The sequence below is a fragment of the Octodon degus genome, unplaced genomic scaffold (assembly GCF_000260255.1).
Source record: "Octodon degus isolate 3935 unplaced genomic scaffold, OctDeg1.0 scaffold00118, whole genome shotgun sequence".
Taxonomy (NCBI): domain Eukaryota; kingdom Metazoa; phylum Chordata; class Mammalia; order Rodentia; family Octodontidae; genus Octodon; species Octodon degus.
Window position 1 is genome coordinate 1,471,959 of NW_004524694.1, and position 23,953 is coordinate 1,495,911.

The window sequence follows — 23,953 nt, forward strand, 5'->3', positions numbered from 1 at the left end:
ACATAAAGATTATAGAAGATACTCTTACATAGTCTCCCTAAATTTGATTATTGCAGTCAGTTAAATTATGGACTATTAATGCATTAGATACACTCGATGAAATGATTTTTCTCAATTTTTAAATCAACAAATATTTGCAAATCATTGTAAATATATACATTTTCAGGGAATTGCAATTTATGCATATTGCATCTTAATTCTTTTTACTTTCTCTTTCCTCTCATCCCTAGATCTCCTTCCATTCTTTTCAAAAGAACTGACTCATTAATTAATTGATCCTTTGTATTGTTTTTAGACTCAGTTCCATTAATTTCCACTCTGATATTTATAATTTCATTCCTTTTATTCATTTTAGGTTTGGATTGTTCCTGGCTTTCTGGGACCTTGATATGCATCCTAGGTTATTTATTTGGGATCATGCTATTCTTTTTATATGTACATTCAAAGCTATAAGTATCATTCCTAGAAATGCTTTCATTGTGTCCCATAGGTTTTGGTATGCTGCGTTTTCATTGTCTTTTGCTTCTAGGAACTATTTTAATACTTCCTGACTTCTGTGATCCATTGATTATTCAATAATGTATTCCTTAATCTCTATGTTTTTGTGTAGTTTCTGAAGCTTCTGCTGTGGATGCCTAGCTTCATTCCACTATGATCCAAGTCTATCAGGTGCTACTTCAATTCTTTACTACTTATGTAAGTAAGCTTAATGGGTTAAGATATGACCCATTTTGGAAAAGGTTCTGTGTATTGTTGAGAAAAATGTGTTTTCTGGTGTTGGATAAAACACTTTGTAGTCATCTGTTAAATCTATATGTTCAATAGTGTGGATTAACTCTTAGGTTTTTATGTTGATTTTTTTTTCTCATTACTTTGTCTAATTGTAGGAGTGGAATGTCAAAGTCTGCCAGTATGAATGTATTGATTTCTGTCTTTATGTACAGTAGTTTTGTTGTATGAAGTTGGGTGCGACAGCATTTCATGCACACATCCTTATTTAATTATATGTTTATTTAATTTTTTAAAAATTAATTTTACTGGCACATTTTAGATATACCTATTGGTATATACCCAACATTCATCTTAGGGAATTTATACCAGTACATGATCAATCTTAATTCTTCTTTTTACTCATTCCCCTCCTCTCCATCTAACCCATCTTCCTCTCTTTATTTACAATAGCTTTTTTTCATCCATTTTTCTTCTATTCCCTTTTTTCCATTCCTTCTTTTTCTCCTCCCTCATCCCTTGTTCCCCTTTCTATTTGAACATTTTCTTCCTATTTCACAGTATCTATTATACATCTTGGTCCTCACTCACACTTTCAGTTTCTCACACCAGAGAAACAATGCAATATGTGAATAAGTGTGTCTGATTGATTTCACTTAAGAGTATGGCTTCAAAATGGATCCACTTAACTAGAACTATCTTAAGTTTATTATTCTTTATGGGAGAATAATATTGCATTGTATTAAAAAAGAAAACATATCTTCCCCATCCATTCATCTGTTGAAGGGCATTTGGGTTGTTTCAAAGATTTGGTTATCACAAACTATGCTGCTATAAACATGACTGTGTATGCATCACTGTGGTCTGATGATTTCAGTTCTTTCAGGAAGATACCAAGAAGGGGAATAGCTGGGTTAAGGGGAACCTGCAATTTTAATATTTTGTGGAAGCTCCATACTGATTTTCACAGTGGCTACACCAGTTTGCACTCCCACTAACAGTGGAGAAGAGCTCCTTTCCCTCACAGCTTCTACAGCATTTGTTATTGGTTGATTTCTTGCTAATAGCCATTCTTTTTGGAGTGAGATAGAATCTCAGCATTTTTGTTTTAATTTGCATCTCTCAAATGACTAGTGATGTTGAACTTTTTTTTCATATATTTACTTTCCATTTGTACTTCATCAGAGAAGTATCTATTCATTTCAGATACCCATTTTTGGATTGGGTCTTTAAATTTGGGGGATCTGTTTTTATAGGTCTTTATGTATTGCAGATATTAGTCCTTTACCTGAGGATCAGCTGGCAAAAATGTTTTCCTATTCTGTGGGTTTTCTTTTCTCTCTGAAGGTGGGTTTTTTTTGCTGTGAAAAAGTTTTTTTTAATACAATTATATCCCAGTTGTTGATTCTTTGTAATATTTCCTGTGAGAGGGGTTTTGTTCATACCGTCTTTTCCTACACTGTATCTCCAAGAGTTCTACCTATTCTCTCTTCCAGCAGATTTAATATTTCTGTTACTATTTAGATCTTTTCTTGATTTCAATTTTAGTTTAGTTCATGGTGAAGAATAAGTGTATAGGGCTGGTGAGATGGCTCAATGGTCTAAAGCACCTACTTAGAACAAGCTAAGCTAAACAAAGCACAGGGACCACGGTTCAATCCCCCAGCACCACATCCCAGCCAGCCCCGCCCCCTGGTGGGCTTGAACTGGCCACACACAAAATAAATAAATAAATTAATTAAAAAAAAAAGAATAAGTGTATAGGTTCTGCATCAGGCATATAGAAAGCCAGTTTTTCAGCACCATTTATTAAAGAGGCTACCTTCTAGTGAAGGCGTTTGGCTGCTTTGTCAAAGATAAAGTGACTGAATGTGTTTGGAGTTGCTTCTGCATCTTCTAATCTGTTCCATTGATCCTTAGCTCTTTTTTCTTTTTAAGTATTGTTGGTTTTTATTTGCCAGTACCATGATGTATTTATCATGGTAGATTTGTAGTATAATTTCAAGTCAGAGATTTGTATGCCCACTGCCTTGTTTTTGTTGCCTAGAGTTGATGATGCTATTCTAGGTCTCTTCTGAGTTCAAAGTGACTTTAGGATTCTTTTTTGTAATTCTGTAAAATATACTATTGGAATTTTGAGCAGAATTGTTTTAAATCTGTATAACAATGTTTGAAGTATGGCTATTTTTGCTATATTGCTTCTTCCTTCCTAAAAGCAAGAGATGTCTTTCCATTTTATAAAGTCCTCACTATGTAGTCCAGACTGACCTTGAACTCAAACCAATTCTCCTTTCTCAGCCTCCCAGGTACTGCGATTACAGACTGCACCACTACACCTGGCCTATAATTGTTTTTTTATTTTTTATTTTTTCCATATTTTTATTGAGAAATAAATAGCAGTAAGAGTTTCAAATCAAATTAGTAGGACAGTTCCAATAATTAACACATTGCATACTGCCTTCCTAGTGGTAATTAGTAATCGGTTTTGAAACTGTCTCTTTGCTATTTGTTTCTCAACAAAATTATTTTTTTAAAAAAGAATTCAATGAGTAGTGGAATTAGATCTTCTTAATTTATTTTTTATTTTTTAGATCTTCTTTAAATTTCCTAGGGCACCGGCCTGATAGCTCAGCAGACTAAAGCACTTGCTTAGACAGAGTGCAACGCCTGGGGTTTGATTCCCAGTGTGCCATGCTGGCCCCAACCCCAGGGCACGCTGAGACAGTGATGGGGACTGGGTGTGGTGGTGCGTGCCTGTAATCCCAGCACTTGAGAGGCTGAAAATAGAAGAATCGCTACAAGTCCAACCTATGTAATGAGACCCTGTAGATCCTGTAGCCCCTGTCCTAAATACAAGGGGGGAAATTCTCATAAAAATTCAGCAGTTTTTTAACTTATATCTTCAATTTCATTGATTATTATTAGGATATTTAGAATTTTTATATTTTCTTTCTTGGTTTTTTTGTTTTGTTTTGTCTGCAAATTGATTGAACTCAGGCCCTTGCGCTTGCCAGGGAAGTGTTTATTCCACTGAGCCATTTCCCTGGCCCCCTATATTTTCTTGATTCAGGTTTAGTAATTCATATGTAACTAGGAATTTGGCCATTTCTTCTGAGTTTTCTATCTTATTAGAATAGAAGTTCTTGAAGTAGGTATTGATTATCTTCTAGATTTCTGTAGGATTTGTTGTGATTTCATCCTTTTAATTTCTAAAACCCATTGGTTATACGGAAGGGTGTAAATTTCCACATGTTTATGATTTTTTTGTGGATTCTTTGCCATTGATTTTCAATTTCATTTCACTATGGTCTAATAATATGCATGAGGTAATTTTAATTTGTTTACAATTACTTAAGCATGTTTATAAGCTAGTATATGGTACATGTTGGAGAATGTCTTGTGAATCCACAAATATTTATGATTGTTATCTCTTTCTGTTGAATTATTTCTTTTATCAGTATGTAGTGGGCATCTTTGTCTCTTCTAATCAAGTTTTTGGCTTTAGGTCTACTATATCTGAAAAGAAAATAACTACTACTGCTTATTTTAGGGATTAGGTTAAATACAATGTCATTTCTATGCTTTCACTTTTTTGTGTGTTATCCTTAGACAGGGTGTGTCACCCGTAGACCACATATGATTGCATTCTGATTTTGTTTTTTTATGTATTTAGTACTGGGTCTACAGGGTCTCACTACACAGATTGGACTTGTAGTGATCCTTCTGTTTTCAGCCTCCTAAGCACTGGGATTCCAGGTACACCACCATGCCCAGTCTCAGTTGTAGTCTCAGTGTGCCCTGGGGGCAGGGCTGGCATGGCACACTGGGGATTGAACTCCGGTCCCTGTGCCTGCCTAAACAGGTGCTTTAGTCCGTTGAGCTATCTGGCCAGCCCATGTATTCTGCTTTTTGATGCAATCCCCAGTCCATATCTTCCAATGAGCAGATGAGACCATTGACATTGAGAGTTATTATTGCAAGATGTTCATTAAATTCAGTACATTATTTTCCTAGTGCTGCTCCTCCTCACTCCCAGTTTTTTTTTCCACTCTCCCTATTAAATGTATAATTTCCTTTTTGCTCTTGGGTGCTGGTGGCCTTCTTGTCTCTAACATAGTCTATGTATTTTCTGCAACACTGGCCTAGTGGTCAGGTATTTCTTTACATTTCCTTACATTTCTACATTTATTGTAGAAAGTCTTTAAATCTCTGTCAATTTTTTATTTTTTATTTTTTTTAAAATGAGGATTCACTATGCTGTTTAGGCTGATCTTTTTTATTTTTTTCAGGCTGATCTTGAATTCAATTTGTAGCTCAGGCTGGCATTGAACTCACTTCCTGCTTCAGCTTCCTGAGTGCTGGGATTACAGGTGTGCACCACACCTGACCTACTTTGTGAATTTTCAAGTCTATTTTTTTGCAGGACATGAAAGTCTGGCTTGACAGTTGCTTTTTTGGAAAATTGGAAAACTTTTGCTCTAAGTCTTTATAGGTTTTAAAGACTCGCTGAGAAACCTAAAGTTATTCTAGTGATCTTGCATTTGTATGTTACTTGCTGTTTTCTTTTAATAGCTTTAAGTATTCTCTTCTTTTGTGAATTTCTGGAATTTTGATGAAGATATGTCATGGAGCGGTTCTTTTCTGGTTGTATTTATTTGGAGTTCAGTATGCTCTTGTACTTGAATATTGAGCTCTTTCCTAAGACTTGGAAAAATTTTGCCTATTATTTCAGTAAGTTTTTTTTTATATCTTTTCAGTCCTCTTCTAATTTCCCTTTATTTCTATAAATCTGAGGGGGTCTTTTTGAGTCATCTAGCAAATGGTGGATCTAGTTTGTATGATGTCTCATCATTTTTTAAAAAAGATATCATTTATTTTATGATCTTCTACCTCCATTTTGTCTTCTATTTCTGATACTCTGTCCCCACACCTGGGCAAACCTGCTACTCATGTTTTCCACTGATTTTTTCATATCATCGGTTTTTACTTTCTCTTTATACTTCACAGTTGTTTTCTGAAGTGGCTATTCATGTCTTGCATTGTCTTGTTTAATTCAGTTAGCCTATTATTTGTTTCTTCTTTAAGCTTGTTGAAAGAAGAAACGTTGGTAAAAATCTTTTGTCTGTTTAATTAAAGTTTGATTTGAGCTTATCAGTGTCTTTTTTTTCTGTATTTTAGGGAAGGGTCTATAGGGTGTTCAGGGTCTCACTGTTAGTTCAGACTCCTAGTGATCCACCTGTTTTACAGCCTCCCAAGAACTGGGATTACAGGTGCGCACCACCATGCCCAGTCTCAATTGCTGTCTCAGTGCCCCCCTGGGGTGGGACCAGCATGGCAAGTCTGGGGATTGAACCCCAGGCCCCTGCTCCTGCTTGCAGGTGCTTTAATCCGCTGAGCTATTTGGCCAGCCCAAAGAGTAGTTTTTTTTTTGTTTGTTTTTTTTTTTTTTGTGGTACCAGTGATTGAACTCAGGACCTTGCTCTTGCCAGGCAAGTGCTTATTCTACTGAGCTATCTTGCTGGCTTATCAATGTCTTATGCATTTGACTATACTGTGTATTTCTTCTTTTATCTCTTCAAATATTTTAACCATTTTGTTTTTGCGTTCTTTGCCTATACATTCCTTTACTTTACTCTCTGTGAATTCAGCTTTGGGGGACTTAAGTTCTTTTCTCATGTTTCTATTGTTTTTTACTTGTAAGCTTAAAATCAATTAGTGTAGAGAAATTGTGACCTCTCAGTGGAGATCTTTTTAGTTAGACTCTGTTTCCCTGTGATAACGTCCTTAGCTTTGGTTATGTTTTTGTGTGTACCCTTTTGAACCTATTCAGCATAATATTTTTTCTTCAAAAAGTGTTAATTTATTCCAAGGAACTTCATATGAAAAATCAATCTGAAAAGAGTAGTTTGCTGGTATAATAGGAAGAAGAAGACAAGTATGGATCTTTAACCTATGTCCATGTGGTGTACATTCTGGAGGATGAGGTGGGAAGACTCCTGCTAAGTTGGAGGCAGGCTAAATTAAATAACAAGATCCTCTCAAAACACAAAAACATAAAATTATGGGAAAAAAATGAAAAAAAACCCACAAAAACATACAAAAGGTATTTTAAAAAATGATCTAAAAAAAAACCTTATCTTCCCCTTTAGGACAGCAATGAGGAAAAGCCATTCTCTAGGAGGACCTGGCTGTTGGATTCCTGAGACCCTGTTACACAAATGAGAGAATGAGTGGAAGGCATGGGGTTGTAGCTTTGTGCATTCGAGTGGAATGGGAATTGCAATGTGTGCTCAGAGAGGATGAACTGCTGAACAGCAACCACATTTAGTCTGAATAACATCTCATTTCTTTTAAACTACTGAAGTATTAAGTTGTAATACATTGTGAAATGAGGACCAAAGCTAGGAAGAAAACCATCTCCTGGCTCACACAAACACAGCTGGCTGCTTGTTGTACTTTAATTCGTGATAGTCAAGCCACAAGACATTACATCTAAAATCATTATAAATTAAATTAAAGGGAAATCACATCAGTCATTCAGGGCTCCAGAATGAACAGCATCTCCATAACCTCCACATTTATCTTCTTTCCTTTCCGGGTGTAGCTTAATCAGATCATCAATTTGGAGAATGGTAATTTAGCAGAATATTTGAGGGTCTTGTTGTATAACCTTCTTTTGGGGGTTTTATCCTGAACACTACTTTTTTTTAATCTACTTGGTATAGGTCTCACTACACAGCTTGGACTCACAGTGATCCTCTTGTTTTCAGTCTCCTCAGTGCTGGGATTACATGCCTGTGCCACCACTTCTGGTCTTGGTGGCTGGCTCAGTGTGCCCAGTGATGGGGCCAGCATGGCATGTGGTACTGAGGATCGAATCCTGGTCCCTGGACTTGCCTAAGCAGGTGCTTAGTCTGCTGAACTATGTTGCTGGCCCCTGAGCATTACTCATAAAGAAAAAAATGAATTGTGATAATGTTGATGACACAAAAACAAACCAGATATTGACACACAGTATAAGCCAATTAAAAGCAACAACTATGTCACCATTAACAATAAAAAAGGAATCTGCAAAAAAGAGTGAAAAACAAATCAGTTATTGACATGTCATATTAGCCAATAACAGCTATAACTATACCACCCTTACCAATAGAAAAAGATCTACAATAATAATACAGACATAAAGACAAACAAAATATGACATATAGTAAATACTAAAAACAACTCTATCAACATTAATAATACAATAAGTTCAGCAATAATAGCATGCAGTCAACTAAATAGCTAAAAATTAATAAAACTTAATAGTAATCATTTTTTTTTTGTATTTTAGGGAAGGGTCTACATGGTGTTCAGGGTCTTACTACTAGATCAGACTCGTAGTGATCCGCCTGTTTACAGCCTCCCAAGAGCTGGGATTACAGGCATGCACCACCATGCCCAGTCACAATTACCATCTCAGCATGCCCCAGGGGGCGCAGCCAGCATGGCAGGCCCAGGGATCAAAGCCCTGGTCCCTGTGCCTGCTTGAAGGTGCTTTAATCCACTGAGCTATTTGGCCAGCCCGCTTAATAGTAATCATAATAAAATATAGGGGTGAGGAAAAGGGAAAATGAAAGAGAAAAAGAGAAATGAATTTTTAAAATTCCTCTGTGTATTCAGGTGAGTGTTTCTTTTTGTGTCTGTGAAATTGAAATCTACCACATATGCATGAGGGGTAATGAGTCAAAACCTAGTGTCTTTTGTTTCTACACATATTTTCTGTTCTATGAATGGTGAGTCTTGCTATGCCTTTTCTGCTGGCTATGAGAAACAGTTAGTTGGTATCTGCTTTAGGGCTATATTTATTCAGTGACTCTTAGGGTTTTCACAGGTAAGTACATCTTGATCATTGTTGTCTCTAGCTAGCTTTATGGACTGTAGGCTTGTGAGGTACATCTCTTGCTCTGGAATACCCTCTGCACACTCTGGAATGTGGCCAGTGCCCAAGCTGAGGCATATCCCTGATCAAATTGGTGAAAAGAATATGAAACAGATCACTGAGCTCTGTGCTGGAAATAGGTAATAAGCTGGGGCATGCAGATTGCTGGTACTCATAATCAGTACTTTCGGAAACATCCCCCATAGAAAACTACACAGTCTGACTTTCCATCAGAGTGGGAATTCTATGTCATTTATAACCTAAGTTCACAGTTGTTTAAACTTCTCAGGGCATGTGCACCAAGCCTGTCCCATTTCTGTGACTGTCTCCATCCTCCACCAGCTCAGTATGGCAGGATGTCTCCAGAGACTCTGAAGTGAAGTTGTTTTATGACTTCTGATTCTCAGAGTAGCTCAATCTTAAATAGTCAACCCCTTCCCAAAATAGCTTTGATTATATCACTCTGAAATATGGCAAGAGCTGCAGTGAATTTCTTCTCCAACTCTAGCCAGCCATGTGGGAAGAGTTGTTTTAGAGTAAAACCTCACATTATATTTGCATTTTACAGTTCCCATGAGCTCTTCCTGGGACTAGTGCTGCAGGTACATTGTTTCTCCCTGGGGCTGCATTTCACCAGGTTTTTCTTGTGTTTGGAGAGACAATATCTAAAGTCATTGTGCCAGACTTTTATTCTTTTTGCTGCCTTGGCCTCAGTTTCTTTGTATTTTCTAGTTAATTACTAGCTCTTTCTTGATTCCTGGAGTTCTACTTTTTATTTTCTCTGAGTTGTTGTTTTCCAGGTGTTTTGACTCCAGAGTCTAAAGAGGCTGTATTTTCTACTGGTTTTTAAGCCACTATTTTTGATCCTTGTGAGAAGTTAAAAGTATTGTTTCAGAAATTCAGGACTATTTAATGAATATTAACTTCAATGTTAGATTTTCAAATAATTCTAACATTAAAATAATACTATATTATAGGTTTTTTAAATTATATGGAAATTGTATACTCTGTATGAAAAACAGAGCATGATGCAAATTTATTATTATTATTATTATTATTATTAATTATTTTAGGAACCAGTGATTGAACTCAGGCCCTTGTGCTTGCCAGGGAAGCACTTATTCCACTGAGCCATCTCTCTGGCCCGTATGATGCAAATTTAAATAAGAAATTCTGTGGCAGAGTGAAGTATTTTATAAGATTTTATGATCTATAGTTATTGAGTCCTGCCTTCACCTTACACAGGCTCCTAACTTCTTTGTTGTAATATCTGAGTTATGACAATGAAATATTTCTAAAAGTTCTCATTTTGGTCCATTTTGTATCTGTGTATTCAAAATGGTTACATTCTCTTGATGAATAGAGGGATTTGTTCTAATAGTGTTTGTAAATAGGATATCATGTCTGCATCTTGTACAGCAAATAACCACTAGGAAGAGAGTATGCAATATGTTAATTATTGAAATTGTCCTACAAATTTGATTTGAAACTGTCTCATTGCTATTTGTTTCTCAATAAAATTATGGAACAAAATAAAAAAATAAAATAAAATAAAAATTCTCATTTTGGTAAACTTGAAGTCTTTATAAGGATCTGAAATTTTATTATGCATTAATGATTTGAATACTTTGTTTCTTCAAGTGTTTTTGTCATATATAAATAGATTAGTGTAGAAGTAGAATCAAGGATTAATAGAATTTTAGAAAAGACTGTAGTCAATGATATCTAAAGGGAGAAAATGAATGTCTACAGATTGTAAATGACTTGCTGAGATCATGAAACAATGCATGGGTAAAGCCAGTCTTGGGACTCAGATTTGTTTATTTCATTTTATATTGAAGAATCATTATATGTGTCAGTTACTTTTCTTGTTTAAAAATTCTTCCTGTTTTTCAACACTTTTATTATAATGTGCCTTTGTGTGAATTTCTTTTGAGTGCATCCTTATAATTTGTTGAATTTCTTGGATATGCATATTCATATCTTTTATTATATTTGAGAAATTTTCATCCATTAATTTCTAACAGATTAAGAAGCAGTATTTATATGTACCAACTCTCCATGAAGAATATATTCATTAACATGTACTCATAAAAATCCTTTGTGTGCCCTTCTTTCATTTAGTTCTACAATTATACCATACTAATTGATGTTCCATAATTTACTTTGGGTCTGTTAATTTTTGTCTATTGTTTTCTTACTGCTCTTAAGACTGAGTGATTTAAATTGTCCTATCTTCAAATCTACTGGTATTTCTTTTTATTAATTAATTAGTTATTATTATTATTATTATTTTTTTTTTTTTGCGGAACCAGGGATTTGAACTCAGGCCTTTGCGCTTGTCAAGGAAGAGCTTATTCCACTGAGCCAGCTCTCTGGCCCCTAAAATTTTTTAATGTGAATAAAAATAATTAAAAAAACTAGAAATAATATGAAATTTCACGAAGCAAGACAATAGGAATTCAACAATGATTGTTATATTGCATATTGTTGTCTTTAAATATGTCGTTCATATTACCAGATGCTAAATTGATCAAAAAGCTAAGAAGAAAAAAATATTAAGCATTCACAATTCCTTTCAAATAAACCAATAGAAATCAGCAGTACAATTATACCAACTATCTTTGTACACACACACACACACACACACACACACACACATTTTTTCCGTCTGCCCTCTTTCTTTTCTCCTTTTCCTCATTCCAGTTTCTGCTTCCCTTTGAGGAGTTTCCCTTTCTCAGTATTTATTGTACCTTTCAGATTTTATTTACTCTTTCAGATTTTTACACTAGAGAAACAATATGTTTACACATGTGGGTCTCATTTATTTCACTTATGAGTATAATCTCTAGTTGCATCCATTTACCTACAAAAGCCTTGAGTTTATCTTTTTTATAGCTGAGTAATAAATACTCCATTGTATAAAAATACTACATCTCTTTTATCCGTTCCTCAGTTGATGGGCATTTCAGTTGTTTCCAAGATTTAGCTATGACAAATTGTACTGCTGCAAACATGGGTTCATATCTACCTTCGTAGTATAGTTTCAAGTGATATGATGTTTTCAGTTCTTCTGGAAAAATACCCAAGAGGGGAAAACCTGGGTTGAATGGGCCTCTAATCCTAATTTTTTTGAAGAATCTCCACACTGATTTCCATAGTGGTTGTACCAGTCTATACTTCTACCAGTGGTGGAGAGGGGTTATTTTTTTCTGACAGCCCCTACAGAATCTTTAATTGGTTGATTTCTTGATGAAATCAAGAAATTATTTCTGGGGTGAGATGGCATCTCAATTTCATTTAAATTTTTGAACGAGAAATGATATTGAACATTTTTCACATTATGTGTCATTTGTGGGTTTTTTTCCATCTGAGAAGTGTATATTCATCTCAGATGCCCATGTTTTGATTGGGTCTTTGACTTTTGGGAGCCTGATTCCTGATTTCGTTTAATTCTTTATGTGTGTTAGATAGAAGTCCTTTTTGTGAGGGCCAGTCAGCTAATTTTTTCCCCCCAATTATTGGGTTTTCCTTTTATTCTGTTGGTGAATTCTTCCAATGTGCAAAAACTTTTCAATAAGATGAGATCCTACTTGCTAAATCTTTGAAGTATTTCCCATGTAGTTTGTTTTTTGTTCGTGAACTCTTCCCTACCCCAATAGCTTCAAGATTTCTACCTACTCTCTCTTCATTCAAGTAGACTTAGTGTTTCTGTTTTAATAGTTAGATCTCTGATTAATTTTAACTTCAATTTAGTACATAATGATACATATGGGTTTATTTTTAGGCTTAGGCATGTGGAAAGCCAGTTTTTCAAACACCATTTATTAAAGAGACTATCTTTTTTCCAAAGAACATTTTGGGCCCCTTTGTCCAAGATAAGGTGGCTGAGTGTGTTTGCAGTTGTGTCTGCATCTACTAATCTGTTACATTGATCCTTAGGTTTGTATTTTTGCCAGTACCATGCTGACTTTACCACAGTAGCTTTGCAGTATAATTTTAAGTGAGGGATTGTGATGCCTCCTGCCTTTCCCTTGTTGCCCAGGATTGCGTTTGCTATTGTAGGTCTTGCCTTTACATTTTCCTGGAAGTATTTTCATTAAATTAAATGCAAGCTAGTAGGTACCATCTTACTTTTTTGTTGTTGAGATAAAATAATACCCAAAGTTAAAGGTGAAATTTACTATAAATAATTAAGATAATCAAACGTCTATGAATAGCTTCTTGGGAAAAGTGGGAAATGATTTTTTTGAAGTATGATGTAAAGTTGAGAAATACTATTGTAATTTATCAAGTATTTTATGTATATACAAACAAACATAATACCTGTTTACTCAATGCCTATTATTTTTCTATTTAAAATAAATAAAGTATTATAGATATAATTGACATAGTCTGTATTCCCTTTCTGTTCTGTGTCCCTTCTTCAGTACCTACTTCCTGTTTTCTTCTGTCCCTGCTATTCTCAATTGGGTGTTCATGAAAGTTTTAAAAATTATTTCTATATTTATCCATTCATCCATCTATCTATCTGACTCTAAATTCAAAAATGTCCTATTGTCTACAATTAATTTTTTTCCTAGTCTTTTTCCTTCTCAAAGGAAACAGAGACTTGCCAAATATTTTGTTATAAATGTGACAAAATACTGCTTGTAAAAGGTATTAAATGAACAAGTCTGTGATTGTCTAGTTAGAATTTAAACATTCGTTTTGAGTCAATCAAATTATGATTTTAATATTCTTAAAATAACATGGTTGAATTAAGTTCAGTTCATGTGTATTATCTATCTGTTTATTTAAAATAATGCTTCCTGCTCTGATAAACTTCCAGTTTCTACAATTTAAATAGTAGTTGATTTCTCAATCAAGTGAAATCTTACTATATATTACTAATAAGCAGACTGATTTCCTCCAGGCCACAGATGGTGAACCTTTCAGAGTCTTTTTTTTTTTTTTTTTGTACAGGGTCTCATTATGCAGTTGGGACTCCTAGAGATCCTTCTGTCTCAGCCTCCCCACTGCTGGGATTACAGGTGTGCACCTCCACATCTGGCTCTGGGGTCCATACTGGGAATCAATCTTGGGACCTTATGCTTGCCAGGCAGGGCCACCAAGCTATCTCCCCTGCCCCATTTTACAGTTTTTAATGATAACAAACAGCCTGCTCAGCACATAGGTTTGTCACCATTGTTCTAGGCAATGATTTATAGCATCAGTCTCTCATTTTTTTTCCCCTGGCATGTCCTCAGATCTGGCGTCCCCTGCATCTCATCATCTTCATGGTATATAAAGCACTAAGATTCATACAGATGGTGTTTATGAACCAGACCTGTCTGTGCATCTCAAGTGGTTAGAATGTAGTAACCTGACAACATCTGAATGTAAGAGAACCTGAATATAATCCAACTATGTGCACAGGAGGTAAAGGAAAATAGGTTTACCATTTAATTGTTAGTCATTTCCATAATATATTAAGTATCACATACTGTTTGAATAATATGTAAAATGGGCCTGCATTTCACATATACACTACAACTACATAAAATATAGAACTAGGAAAAAAAAGATTTTCTTTACACTTTTCAATCTTTTAAATAACATTCAAGTAAAACTTCATTTAGAGATTTCTAATTTCTGGTCTGGCATTTAAGAAGGCTAGAAGTGGCCTCTCCATTCTAACAAATAAAAAAGCTGAACAAACTGAAAATCCACATCTTAGAATTGTCAGAGGAGTGAGATCACAGTGCAAACCACTGTCATCAAAATTTGAATGACAGCTGAGTACAGAGAATTACATTATCATAGCAGAAACCTCTACTGGAGCCAGTGCCAAGAAAATCTAAATTCTAGATGACAAAATTACTTAAGATTCAGTGTGAACAAGTCTAGGAGTTAAAAACACCAGGTGGGCCCAGTCACGAGAGAGCTCCACTGTTTCTAGGTTGTTTCCTAGATGTCTAGCTAATCTTTTCAGTGACTAACAGGGAAAATACCTACTGCTTCCTGTAGGGAGAGGGGAAATTTAACTGTTTTGTTATAAGCCACAGTATTCTGTTATTACAGTGTCTGCCTCAGGAGAATCTATTTTACTGGAGTCTGACCTGCTGTTTTTCTTTTTTGTTTAATACTTTTTTTTTTTGTTTTTCTTTTAATCAGACTAAATGAATCAGGAGAAAGGAATACCCAATTCTAGCCCAAGACAGGACCTAATCTTAGGACTATAGAATGCCCCTCCCCCAACATCCTCTTACCACGTTACTAAATGACTATTAACTGCAGTTCCTTTTACCTATCTAATATGTCATGCCAGCGCTTCAACAATAGAAAAAAAAATCACATGGCACACTAAAAGGCAAAAAATAGTTTGAATAACAAGCATCAAAAACAAAGTCAGATATGACAGAAATTATCAGGAATTTAAAAAAACTAATCAATATGTTAAAAGTAGATATCATGTAAAAAGTCTGATAATGTAAACAGAAAAATAGAAATTCTATGAAGAGAAAAAATACTGGACATCAAAAATACTGTAATAAAATGATGCCATTGAGTTAATAATGATCTTCTAAAAGAGAAAATTTTAAGCATAGAGAAGTTCAGTGATGAATAACAGAAAATATTTAAGGAAGAAATTATACCAATTTCCTATAATCTATCAGAAGATAGAAGCAGAGGAATGAATTAGCACTTCCTAAATTATTGTAACATTACTATATCAGAACTAGGAGATATTAGAAAATAGAAACCAATACCCCTCATGAGCAGAGCATACAAAAATGTCAACAAAATATTGGCAAATCAAATCCAACAATGCATAAAATTTATACCCTATGACTGCCAGGATTTGAATCCTAATTGTCCCCCAGGGTTGGTCACAAAGTTGTGCTACTGGGAGATGGTAGACTGGAAGAAGTTAGGCAACTGGTGCCTGCCCCTGAAGGCACTATTGGGATCTCAGCCTCTTCCTTTTACTTTGATTTCCAACTGCTGTGTGTTGAGCTACTTTGCTTCATGGGTGCTCTGCTGTGTTCTGCATTGCCACAGGCCCCAAAACAACAGAGCCAACTGACTAGAAATGAAATTTCTGTTACTCATTTCAAACTGACCCAAAATAAAAATTTCCTTGATTATCTAAGGCATTTTGTCATAGCTACAGAAAGCTAAGTAGCACAAGTGAGCTTTATTGCAGGTACAGGTTTATCATGCACAAATCAATTAATATAACACAACACATCAAAAGGTTAACGAAAAATCACATGCTCAAATGAATAGATGCTATCATGGTTTGTGTCTAGAGGTGCCCTAAAACCTTATACAGTCATAGGGGGCAGGCTTCTAGAGTTTGTTATTTTTTCATGGTCTAATGCTGGGTATGGGTGTGAGTGCTATACACACCTTGGGGTGGGTAGCCTGCATACAAAACACCAGAGAGAAAGAGATGTTGCTTTTGCTGTCTTCTGCCACTATGAACTGTTGCTCCTCTGCCACATGACTCTGCCTTGGAGCCAATGGATTATGGACTTAATCCTCCAGAAACAAAATAAGCATTTCTTTCCTTTTGGACATCTGGTATTTTGTCCCAGCAATGAGAGTAAAGTAACTAAGATAGTTGCACAAAAAGCATCTGGTAAAATCTTTTTTTTTTTTTTTTTTCTGGTGGAAACAGGGATTGAACTCAGGCCTTTGCACTTGCCAGGGAAGTGCTTATTCCACTGAGCCATCTCCCCAGCCCACATCTGGTAAAAGCTAAAGCTCATTCATGAAAAAAATTCTTAGCAAGGTAGTAATACAGGGGGACTTCCTCAATTTGCTAAAGTACATCTATAAAATTGCTACAGCTAACAACTCATTCAAAGGTGAGAAACTTTAGTTTCCTGCCTATATAGAACTACTGCCTAACCAACTTCCTCTCCTACAGGAGATGTAAAAAAAAGTGGGGGGAAAATCTTACAATAAAAGACCTGTAATAGTAGATTTGGGAAAGGAGGCCCACTTCACATTCTAAAAAACAGAGCAATATTTATTAGTGAAAAAGGGTTAACCTTGAGTGCTTTGACATTGTGTTACAAAAATCTAACACAAGTTGAAAACTACTGATTTTTGATCATTAAAATCAAATAGCACCCAGATGATTTTCCTAAGCCAGGAATTCTCCGAGTTTTTGTTGACTGGGGGAGAGGAGGGGGCAGAGAAGCAGACCACCACCACAACAAAAGTTTAGGATTCCATATATTATTTTCCTTAAGCATCTCAGTCACAAATCCACTGCTGCTTTAAATAGCTGGCTAATTTCTCCTAATATACTGTTCTATTTCACTGCCACACAAGAAAAATAGATCCCTTTTCTTTCTCTAGCAAGATGAGACTTTCAGCTCTTCGTGTAAACCTCTGAGAGCTTCTATACAATTAGTACAATAATTTTCTTTGTATTTGAATCTCTTAGTCACGGCTTTAACCTGTTTGCTTTTCAAAATTACCTTATTTGGCTAATTTAGCAAGTTTTCATAATTCACTAATTATTTTGAGTTACTCATTAAGGCTTTGAGAAGCTGTTCTGAATTAGCTTTATTTTGGTGCGTGTGAAACTTACTTCGTTACTCCAGTAGTAAAAGAAACTTAAAATTTTTGGCATCTCCATGTAGGATTTTTCTTTCTTTTCTTTTTGCTTTTCAAGAAATATTGACACTTGAATTTCAGGCAAAAGCGTTAGGCATAGGTGGATTCTGAATAATTTTATGTGTGTTTTCAAAACGCAGTGGGAGGTGTTTTCTTCAAAGATTACCAAAAAATACGAGAAAAAATTAAAGCACATCCTATGATGCTGTTCCTATAAGCCCAATGTATATTCTCCAAGTATTACATTGCTTGCCTTTGTCAGCTTGCAAGGTTCTACATGGTTGTGATATAGTCTATCATGACCAACTTCGGCCCTTAAAATTCTGCATTTTCTGTCAGCCATTTCTAGTGTCGCTGGAAGCCTCATTTTCTCTATCTTGACATTCTTTTGGCTTTAAGTTCCATAGCGGATTGCAATCCAATAGTACGCCCGAAGTCTTCTCTTTGGCCACTCATCTTCAATTCCCTGCACCTGCAGCAGTAAACAAGGGAATCTATTTCACCAACACTTTCTGAAAACTAACAAAACGCGAGAGCTTGTCTCCAAGTTTTATGTAAAGGTATTCGCCAAAACTATCCATTACTAATCCTTCCAATTTTCTCCCCACCTCCTTCCTTGGCCAGTTGGGCTTAAATTAAATCAGTCTCCTAAATCGCTCCTCCTAACGGAACCCACGTTCTTCCCAGGTTTCCGTTTGCCAACGCAAACAATGCCTTGTCTTTCTTTAGGAAACGGGCCTGCCTCTTTTCCCCGCGAGCTGAAGCCCACCCGCGGAACCGCCACGGAAGCTTGCGCTCTTCCTCTCGCAGGAGCCACCTCTCGCGCCCGAGCACAACTTCCGGGTCTCGGGTGTTTCTACTTTACGGGTCCGCCCCTCCCCTGGGCACTTCCTAGAGGCATATCCTCATCACCAGCAGGGTCAGAAAGGGGGCACGGGTTAGCTGAGTGTGAGTTTCCCGAGAAGAGGCACTAAATATCTTGGACGGCCTAGGAAATCCAGTCAGACTGGGCCATTGCCGAGTGGCCTTGGGGGCGCGCGCGTCACGCGCGTGGGGGGCGGGCAGTTTATTTTGAGCGCTCTGCGGCGCACACCCGGAAGCTGCGTGGTGCACCAGCTGCGCCGCCGCCGCTGGGGGCGGGCGCCAGGTACGCGGGGGAAGACCGGACGGCGCAGCCCAGCGTGAGTGTCAGCTGAGGGTGGTGGCCGTGGCGGCGCGGGAGGGGAAGGGGCCCGGCTCCATCTCCGGTTTTACGGCCGTAGCTCCAGCTGAGTTCCGGGAGCCCAGGGCCTTGCTGTGTGGTTGAGCTGCAGCGGGCCAAAGGAGCCGCTTCTCCCACTTCAGGCACCCGGTCTCCTCACCTCACCGCCTCTTCCTCTGCTCGTCGGGTGAGGTGAGGCGAGAGATTCCGGTGGCGGACTTGTAGCTGGAGCCTGGAGACCACTTTAGGATCTTCTGCTCTAGGCGAGAGTCCGCTTTCTGCCTTTCTTTAGAAATAGGTTTTTCTTTTTTTCTTTCACTGTACCTTTGAGTGAGTTCTAACGTTTCTGTCTTCACCCGTTTCAGCATTTGACTTGGACTTCTAACTTTGAAATATGCTGGAGTCCTATGTTACTCCAATTTTAATGAGCTATGTGAATCGCTATATCAAGAATTTAAAGCCTTCGGACCTACAGCTTTCGCTATGGGGTGGAGACGTGGTTCTCAGCAAACTCGAGTTAAAGTTAGATGTGCTGGAGCAGGTAAGTTTGTAGCTGTCATTGGAAACATTTCCCGCTTGTTTAGATAAATTGTTTTCCATACTTTTGACATTGTGCCATCAAGTACAGTTTTCCTGCTAATGTATTTTAAGCTACCCCGAGACTTACAGTATTTTTTCAGTGGTTTCTCTTTCAAGTGGAAATTAGAATAAGCTACAACTGATAAGAAAATTTCGTTGTTGTCAAATTGTTCAAATTCTGTGGCGTTACCGATGTGCAAATATTTGTACATTGTCGAACTTCTGTAGCAAGTTAAAAATGTTAACATTCCTGTTTTCTTTTTGAGCAGTGGCCCTTACTGAAAGACAGTAAGGTTAGATCTTGAGGAAAAGTTGTCCCTTTTACTAGGAAAGATGACATTCATGGTATCTGCAGCGAATTGAGTAGAATAATCAAGAATGACAATAAAATTTGAAACTTCTTTGTTAATCACTTTTTAAGGTGTCTTTTAACATGTAAATTATATGATTCAGTTGAACTATAACTTAAATGTACTAATTGAATACATAAATGTTTAGCTTATTTATACTAGGGATATATGCCAAGCAATTCTTTTATACTTGAGGATACAAAATATTTGTGGAAGCTCAAAAGAGTGAGAGACCAAAAGTAGTGAGAGACCACTACTTTTTAGTGAGTAAAAGAAAGCTTAAACTGATGACTGTGGTCATCAAGGTTTATAATTCATTGCCTCTGTTACTGAGTATAGTATTCTAGAAACTTGACTCCTTCCCCATCTTTCTCCAAGGTTGTCTTAATGTTTACATTTAAAGAATTAAAAAAAAAAAAACCCTCACTTTTAAAATATAAACACACCTGAAATAGAATATTTCCAGCACTCTAAAAGGCTCCCCCGCCTTGTAACTTTGTAATCTTTACTCTGCATTCATGAAAAAAGTGGCTGTTACATTTTGGTCAAGTTATGTTTCCCCTGTTCTTGAATCTTATCTAAACTGGATCATTTGTTTCTGGCATCTTTTGCTTAATATTATGGCTGAGGTTAGCACATCTTATTGGATGAACAGGAATTTGTTTTGGGGTTTGCCTTTAGTTTTACATTGAGAACGATTCCACAACTTATTTACCTATTCTCCTATTAATGGTTGTTTACAGTTTTGGCTGTTATGAAGAAAACTATGAATAGTCTTGTACATGTACTTAGATGGATATTGTTATGGTTTGTGTGTCGTTGTCCCCTCAAAGCCTCATGGAGTCATGGGATGGGAACTTCTAGAGTTTGAGATTAACTCATGATCCATTGAGATTGTGGGTTTTAGTACTGATGGGATTATGGATGTGAGTATGATACCGAGCCTGGGCAGATATCCTGAATGTATTTAAGGGAGACAGACTTCCTCTCTGTTGCCTCTGTTGGCATTATTGTTGCTGCTACTTCTCCCATTTGCTCTTGCTGTTTTGCTGTATTCCACCTCCATGAACTGCTGCCCTTTGCCATGTGCCAGTCTGCCTCAGAGCTAGCTTTGTATGAACTGAAACCTCCAGTAACTGTGAACTAAATAAATCTTTCCTACCTTTATTTTGGGTGTCTAGTATTTGTCCCAGCAATAAGAGAAGAGTAACTGAGACAGATATATGTATTAATTTTTCATAGGCAGCCACCACAAATGTAGACATATAGTTAGGATTAATATATACTGTCAAATACTTTTCCAAAGGGGTCACATTCATTTATTGTCTCACTAACAATGTATGGAAATTGTTTCACTTTTTTTTTTTAATATTTTCACTATTACTTTGTAAGTTTTTTATTTTAATTTTAACATTCCTTAGGAGTACATAGTGATAGCATTTTCTTAATGCATAATGTTGACCATTTTCATATGCTTGTTGGCCGTTTGGATATCCTCTTCTTGTAAATTCTGTATTTTGCCTTTAAAAAATAAAAGTTGCTTTTCTGTCTTTGTCTTTTTCTTTTTGATGTTTGTGAATTTTTTTTTCCTTTCTTTTTTTTCACTTAGAAATTGAGCCCAGGACTTCATACAGGCTGACCATGTGCTAGGGGTTCATTTTTGGGGGGCTGGGAGGAGGGGGTTACTTCTTTGTCAGATTTATGTTTTATAATATTTTCAGTTTGTAGTTTCTATTTTTGTGATTTTTTTTTTTGATGCCCAGTGATCTGTCTTTTCCTTTTCATGTCTTGAGATCTTTGGCTCTTTAGCTTATTAACATTTTCTGATATGTTCTTTTGAATTGTATGTATACCTTTGTGTCAACTATAAATGATCATTTTTTAAACTGAAGGAAGACAATGTATTTAAAGATTGGAAAGGAGGTAAAGAGAGGTGGTAGACAGCTACTCAGAAGGAGTAGGGAGATTTGAAAGTGAATTGCTCCATTAATTCCATTTTTATGTCTTTTTGTCCATTGCTTGTAACTTTTACTTCCTTTTTAAAAATTATTTCACTGACGAGGACCTCTTATACAATGTGGAGCAGAAGTGGTGGTGAGAATAAACATTTTCTTTTTGTTCACAGTTGTAGTGAGAACTAAATATTATACCAATGTTAGCAGTGAACACCCTTTACTGGGTTAAGAAATTCTATTTTTGGTTTTGTATTACATTTTAAAAACATTGAATGGGTATTGAATTACAAAATATTATATTTATTGAGTCTATTTTGTTAATGTGGGAAATTACTTTCAGTTAAACTAACCTTGCATTCCTGCGACAAACCTCAGTTTTTATGTATTATCCTTTTCAGATATTGTTGGATTTTATTGGTTTAGTTTTGTTGCATCTGTGCTTGTAAGTGACACTAGCTTATTTTTCCTTGTTGTAAAGTCCTTGCTTGGTTTTGTCAGATATATTGACTTCATTAGATTATTTCTGAACTAGTCTCTTTTTATAATCTCTTGAAAAGTTTATATATCAGTACTACTAGTTTTTTCTTATCATAAAATATCTAATATAAAATTTACCATCTTAAATGTATAGTTCTGAGGCATTAATTCCATTCACTGTTATGTAACCATTACTGCCATCTGTACCTAGTAGTACTTCATCTTCCTAAACTGAAATTTTCTACCCCTTTAGCCCTAACTCTCCTTAAACTCCACCACCCCCTTTCTACCTTCTTGGGACCATCATTCTACTTTTTTATTTTATGGTACAGGGTCTTGCTACGTAGTTAGGACTTGTAGTGATCCTCGTGTCTCAGCCTCCCCAGCGCTGAGATTCCACCATGGTTTTGGTCGGGGCCAGCATGGCATGCAGCACCAGGGATCTAACTTGGGACCTTGCACTTGCCAGGCAGGCAGTTAGATAGCTGAGCTATCTCCCCAGCTCCACCATTCTCTTTTATGTCTCTGGGAATGTTCTTTTCTAGGTACCTTATATAAATGGAATTGTTCAATGTTTGTCCTTTGTGACTGGCTTATTTCACTTCACACAGTGTCTTCTACCTTAATCCTTATTGCAGTGTGTCAGCATTTTCTTTGTTTTGAAGGCTGAATAATATTTCATTGTATGTACTCACTACATTTTATTCATTTATTTGTGAACACTTGGGTTGTTTTGATCTTTTGGGTGTGAATAATGCTCCTATGAACATTAAGTGTAAAAATATCTTTTTGAGCATCTACTTTCACTTCAGTTTTATACCCAGAAGTGTAATTGTTAAATTGTATGGTAATTCCACAAAAGTTTTTGAGGCACGGTAGTAATACTTTCTGGAGAGATTGCACATCATTTTGAATTCCTCTCAGCAATACATAAGGATTCTAGTCACTTCTTACCCTCGCCAACACTCCTTATTAATTTTTTTTATTGCCATCCTAGTGGATATCCTAATGATACCTCATTGTTATAATTTTCATTTCCTTTTTGATTAGTGATGTTGAGCATGTTCTTGTGTACTCCGGCATTTTATGTCATCTTTGGAGAAGTGTCCATTGAAGGCTTTTGCCCATTTTTTGTATCACGTTAATTTTATTGCTGTGGTTGAATTATAAGAGCACTTTATGTATTGTGGATATCAACCCTTATCATATACATGATTTACAAATATTCTTTCCTATTTTGGTCCTTTTATCTGTTTATAGTGTCCTTTGATGCACAAAAATTGTATTAACTAGGCAGTGGTGGGTATTGAACCCAGGGTTCTCTACTTAGCACTAAACTATACTTGTAGCCCCCTCATTTTTTCCTTTAAAACAAAGTCTCCCTAAGTTGCCCAGGCTGGCCTTATACCGGTGATCCTCCATCCTTAGCTGCTGAGTAGCTGTGATTATAGGTATGTGCTTCTGTGCCAGATTGGGCAAAAGTTTTAAATTTTGATGAATTGCAACTTAACTGTTTTTTTTTTCCCCCTCTTGTTGCCTGAGTTTTTCATGTCATATTAAAAAAATAATTGTCAATTCTAGTCATGAAATTTTCCTCCTGTTTTTTTTTTTTTTTTTCTTCTAATTTTTAGAAGAAACAGTGTTCTGCCGTGGTCTGGGCCTGTTTAGGTATAGGTCTTTGATCCGTTTCAATTAATATATATATATGCTATAAGGGTCCAGTCTTTTTTTAAAAATTAAAAAATAATCATTTATTTATTTATGTATTTGGTACAGGGTCTCGCAACGCTGATCAGACTCATAGTGATCCTGTCTGAGCCTCCCTAGCACTGAGATTATAGGCATGCTCCACTATGCCTGGTTTTGGTGGCCTCTCAGTGTGGGGTTGGCACAGGTATCAAACCTGGGTTCTTCCACTTACCAAGCAAGATCTTAGACCTGTGAGCTATCTCCCTGGCCCAGTATTATTATTATTATTATTTGTTTAATACAGGGCCTACAGGGTCTCATTACACAGATCAAACTTGTAGTGATCCTCCTGTATTCAGGCTTCCAAGCACTGGTATTACAGGTGCATGCCACCACACCCACTCTCAGTCACCCTCTCAGTGTGCCCCAGGGGCTG

The 23,953-nt window shown here is 36.4% G+C and overlaps 1 protein-coding gene across 1 annotated transcript in view; it reads left to right on the plus strand.

Annotated features, from left to right (window-relative positions):
* The first annotated feature begins 18,359 nt into the window (after positions 1-18,359).
* Positions 18,360-23,953, plus strand: part of Vps13b (vacuolar protein sorting 13 homolog B) — an 881,657-nt gene continuing 876,063 nt past the window's right edge. Inside the window, 2 exon segments of the mRNA XM_023699943.1 lie at positions 18,360-18,447; positions 18,833-19,008. Of these exon segments, the coding sequence (XP_023555711.1) occupies positions 18,862-19,008 (147 nt within the window). The 5' untranslated portion in view covers positions 18,360-18,447; positions 18,833-18,861.